Below are 5,579 nucleotides of genomic sequence, written 5' to 3'. Positions count from 1 at the left end.
GTCATTGTTTTACAGCACTACGTCGGCTTGAACTCCGTTTTCATAGATTTTGTCAAACTGATCAAAAAAGTCTCACTGCGGTTCGATGCAACCTACACTACATTGCTTACATTCACAGGCCAGTGAAATTAACCAGGCTGCCTATCCTTTGGATTCTCAACTCTATTCGTATGAACACAAGCTTTGAGCCAGACACATATGAGATCCACGTGTATATTGTGCTTCGACTGATCGTGTTGCAGAAGGGCTGTATCAACGCTGAGCCAAAATGCCCCAAGAAGGGCGAAACCAGTCGTAGGCTGTCGAAGCGTTTTCAGTAACCTTGTGAATAGTTTCCTTTTTGAAAATATACTGCGATATATTTCGAATATCATGCCAATTGAATCATGAGGCGGCCTGTGTGCAGCACATTCAGTTTTAGAATATCATAGACGAGAGATTCAATTGAGTCCTTCGTGAAAACCAAATTGATTTGCAAATGAGTGTATTTCTCGACGTCTGCCTTAGCTCCTTAAAAAGACGTATGGGAACGCTTTTGTTGCATTTTATTGTTGAAGGGACAAAAAAGACCACCGGGGTAGTTAGGTAATTTTGACTGCATGCCTGGACAGTGATGACAGCATCTTTAGGAAGACTGGTCCCAAGAAGCTGCAGGAACTCCCCAATCCTGATCACTTGTTGAACTCGGAATACATGCGGTTAAATACTTCACTGTGAACTTGGAATTGTAACTGACAGGAATGGAAAACATGTTAGCAGGTTAAGCCCAGCCATTCGCGGAAAAAAAGATAAATCAGCTGTTGAAATAACAATCTCGAAAGATGGTTTCCACAGCCGAAAGGATGTTTTCCGTAATCGACCTCAGCCTGAGACGAGGCGACGGTTAAACCTATCTTCAAACACATTAAAAGTCCTTGCCTTTATGATAAAAATTTCTCAAGCTGGTTGCTTCGGCACAGTAAAGAACTGTTGATGTTTTCAGAGTGTCCTTATTCCATCTGACCCCTTTCACGTGCATGTAGAGGGATTTGTGATTGTGCCATCCAACTCTGACATGGAATTATGAAGGTGTCACATCCTATCATTATCAAACTGCTCAACCAGTTAAAAGAACTAAAACGGCGACCGACTTATTAAGGCACCGATATTCGTCACACTGGAGTGTCTGCCGCATAGAGGACTCCGTCAGTGGAACCATACAAGGCCAAATGTTCTACAGCGGCTTTGTTGTGGATCGTTGGCCATAGACAGCAGAAATGAAACCAGCTTCCTCTCCTACAGAAGTCAGCTACCATGAGTTTTCCGGATGCTTCTGACGTGACGGTGCACACCACATTCGAATCAGGATCTACATTCAATACACAAATAAATATGTCATTTCGACATCGAACTGTATGGGTTAAGGTTCAGTTGGCTTACGTTTAACAACGATTGACGCAGGCCATCCGTTTCTATTGGATTTGAAACTGCGCCCTGGCAAATAGGAGTTAATCGGGTAGACTTTAGGTTACAGCGTAATTACCTGACAATGGTATACAATAGGACGTCCTTTGTAACTAACAATTCACAAATGTTCTTTGTATTTTGATTCACGCCTTCATGAAACATTCATGGAAGTAATATGAGAAGTTTGCAATGCATAATTTCTGCAACAATTGTGCCAATGCCCAAGGGCCCTCAACAATTATATTGGGCAAACTGGTAGCTGGAGCTGACTCATGGAGGTGTTAATCAGGGCACTGTATGAGTTCCTTCCACTGGATTCTTAAACGAAACTTATCGCGAGATTCTGTAGTCGAATGGCAATGTTTCGTAGTACACACCACCAAGGCCGATGGGAGTTCAGGACAATGTGCACTCCAACAGTTGGATTTATTCCTACCTAATATTGCTGTGATAGTTACGAAGGCTTATATACTCTATATAGATAATTTGAGTCCGATAAAATTATTGAATGGGGTACATTTCAGGCCCGTACTGTTGCGTAATACGGTGGTCACGGCGACGATAGTTTGACACCGGTAATGGGTGACATTAAGGTTCACGTCGAAAAAATTGTCTTTAATTAACCACTCATTTGTGAGGCTTGTACCGTTATTTGGCTTTTTCCATTTTTAATACTTGCCCACAAATAAAGGTGTATAACCAAGTTGTGGTTAACGCAAAATGCGGCATACAGTTAATTATCGCCACCAGACAGTTTTGAAAGTTGGTCGTAGCTTGTGCTAAGCTCAACCCCGCATTCCCGATGACTTTACGAGCACAGCCATTCTTTTATTTTTCGGAAGCAATTAACTCCGGTTTATCACTTCCGGTAACTCTCCACCGCTTTAATTGTACCCGTTTACTTCCGGTCTCAAAGTATGTCACACTAAACAAAACATAGTGTTCAATAATGGTCACAATACGATTAACAAGGATCATGACGTGATTATACCAGTAAAACGGTGGATACTACTGATGAAGTATGTGAGTAGAGTGGTTTGCTCATTAGTCCACTTCGCGTTTGTTGAAAAATGAGACTTATTACCATTATTATATTACTATATCATTATTATCTGAGCACGAGTCAAGGAGTATATAGGAGAGTTCAGGAAGATTTGTGCGAGAGCGAAGGCCTTCTTCCTTTCACCAGTATCCGAAAGCCATGTGATCATTCACCGGTAATTTTGGGGTCCGCACGAACTAAGTTTAAATCAGCCTCATCAGCTTCCGACAGACCTTAATGTCTGATAGAATAAGAAGCTACTCAGGTTATTTACATCAGTCTCTGAGGTTAAGATAAATATTATTTGATTTCGTTCTGGCTAGTCGGTGAACATGTGCTATTGAACCCGTATTTAGGTTATAACAGGAGGGTGAATATCAGCTGATGTGATGTCCTTCAAATTAGAATGCTGTATGAAGGCGTCTCCCGTTTGGAGGTTGGTACGATATCCAATGCATCTCGATGCATTTTCTTGACGAGAATGAAAATTATTTTCAGTCCACGACCGATCTGTCTCCTCCTGAAAATGAGTGTTTAGACGCAGTCATTAAAATTTACCCGGCATTAAGTCCTGCTTGAGCACTTATTGCACTAGTGTGCTCATACTTAATGAACCACAAAAGGCTGGATCGATGGTGGGCATTTCAGCAACTCTACGAGTAGTGTGTGATCACCAGAGGTTGTGCTTCATTTTTGACCGCGGCTGCACGCGGCTTACGGTCAGAGTTATGCTGCCGTCTCCCAAACAGTCCTGCATCCCAGTATTCCGCTGTTAAAGGAATTTTATTAAAACGGAACATTTACAGCATTTAACCAAATGTGTCGTTCGTACCAGACACGGTCATGAATGCACACGAGCCATAGAAAAAGGTGTTGTCACTTAAAAGGAAGGATTCGAAGAGTAGGTGGCACGTAGTATAAAAGTGATGAGCTTTCAATCGTACTAGGTTCTCAAATGTACGTATATCCTGGTCACGCTGGAAATACTCACATTTATTAAAAGTACTATTCTACGAACCACTTCGAAGTTGGTCCAGAGTTATGCTTTGATTGGTCATTCGTATCACTAAAAACAGCTAGTTAACATCAGGGACCTGCAGCTTAGTTACGCATTGGATCAAAGTGTTTCACCAATGGCTTTTCGAGAGTATCCAGCTTCTGTTGTTCAGAGGTTGAACGCACAGGCATCCACCCTTTCTTGATGCACAGCCCGGTTTCAGTTATCCTGTCGCCACTATATACTTATTACCGCGCTGAGGCACGTAAGGGAATTTATCGCTCAGCAAATCAAACTGTCCAGTCATATTGCTGGCGGAGAGCAAGCTCCATACTTTTCGTTCTACTGATTATTTATTTCCTGAAAAATTTGGTTCACAAAAAACGAACACTACGTCCTCGTATGCTTCTGATTCAGTTTGGTATCGTTTTAGTGTGGCATACGAGAAGGGCGTTTAAAAGGCAGTCGAACTCAATCACATTCGCAATCACACACATCACACTTCATAAAGAGGAAAATCCTAACTGTCCACCAACAGCAAATCCCTTCTGAAAACGAATATACACAAAATCAGAAAAGGCATCATTGAAAATGGCACAGCAAACCAGCCTGCACGTTACACATCACTGGTACATAATAAACATCAGTTGATTCACAAGATTCGTATCTTTAGACATTTGTTGCACTTCGAGTGGACGCGACTTAGGGTTAACAATCAGCCGACTAAGTTCGAATATGTCTTTTGGTGCTGTGACGTGCATCCGTTCACTTTTAGCCACTGAAACTTCTTATATTGAACAATGGTTGATACTGTGAATGAACTGGCGCTTTTGCATATAGAACGGCGTGAGCACATTCGCATTTGCACAGCCCGGTGAGCACAAATCGAAGACTCCTTCACGATCCACTGCTCTGTTGATCCGATAATTCGAATTTCCTGCCTTGGGTTCTTTGAAAATTCTTCATGCGATACTCTTGTCCCGTCTACTTGACGATGTCAGTCGAAGTTACGGGGAATTCGGCCAGCCCATAAGCGTAAGCTCCTGACAACTGATGATGGTGAGGCTGGGTGCCCTGTTGGTTTAATTATTCACGTCCCACGATCTGCCACTGAATAGTCCTCCTTTTTTACTGAGCTGCCACGGCATACAATTTGGTATGGTGAGTGAAATGCACACAGAATGTATTCTGACATGATGAAAGTAATTTTTAACAGGGAGAGCTGACTGAACTGCTGTTCAGCCACTCGAACCCGAACGCCTAAGTTTTCAACTAGTGGTCGGAAGATCGAGCGTTGGGAACCCTGAGTTTTGTGGGGTGCGCATTGCTGACTATTCTTAATTTGGATGAAACAGTTATATATTGCTTCTCGGTTTCTCATCAAGGAATTGCCTCAGTGAACGCGTAATTCCAACAAATATCTATACCGAATGCGTGACCTAACCTCATGACTCAACTAAATCACTGCCTGTTTTCCAAATAGAGATGGGGGATAGATTGGGAAAGAGGGGTCAGTGGTATTAAGCGAACATGTTTTTATGACCGCGGTTGTTAGCTGAACCTTGACTGAAGCTATGTGTGGCCAGCAAACAACAACAGTACCGTGAAGTTCAGTGAGCACTTCATCTTATAAGTGCAACCGATCTATGCCGAAAAACCGAGAAGCATTGTACAGCTGTTCCATCTTTGTTGAGAAACGCCGGCAATGTGCATCACACGAATCCCGAAAGACAGTAGAACCTGCGACTTCTCAGCTAGTGGCTGAAGTTTGTACCGTTTGGTCATGAGGAATTTGTGAGAACTGTGTTTACTTCTCACTCTAGCAGAGCACAGCACTACTCATGCCTCAGCCAGGACACCCACATCACGTGGTCACGTGGTCAAGTACAGAATTCCCATGTGGAAGTTTCTGTCATCGCGTGAATTATTCATATTTCTGAGCGGTTGTTAGCGGGAATAATACAGCCACTTTTAACAAAACGGAATCAGAGTTTCTGACAGAATACCCTCGTTTTCAAGTTACACTAGCGTTAACGAAAGAATTAAGGGAATCTCTATGGTTAATCTATGCTCTGGGTGAGGACGTACCTATTA

General features: G+C 42.6%; 1 protein-coding gene across 1 annotated transcript; it reads right to left on the bottom strand.

Moving 5' to 3' along the window:
* Positions 1 to 370: 370 nt before the first annotated feature.
* Positions 371 to 5,270, bottom strand: T265_00704 (hypothetical protein; the record flags this gene model as incomplete). The annotated part of the gene is made up of 2 exons (XM_009164553.1): positions 371 to 510; positions 5,144 to 5,270. The coding sequence occupies 2 exons, from the start codon at positions 5,268 to 5,270 to the stop codon at positions 371 to 373; spliced, it is 267 nt and encodes an 88-aa protein (XP_009162817.1).
* Between the last annotated feature and the right edge of the window lie 309 nt (positions 5,271 to 5,579).

The sequence above is a fragment of the Opisthorchis viverrini genome (genome assembly GCF_000715545.1).
Source record: "Opisthorchis viverrini unplaced genomic scaffold opera_v5_7, whole genome shotgun sequence".
NCBI classification, from domain to species: Eukaryota; Metazoa; Platyhelminthes; class Trematoda; order Opisthorchiida; family Opisthorchiidae; genus Opisthorchis; species Opisthorchis viverrini.
This window is presented reverse-complemented; position numbering and strand designations above follow the sequence as displayed.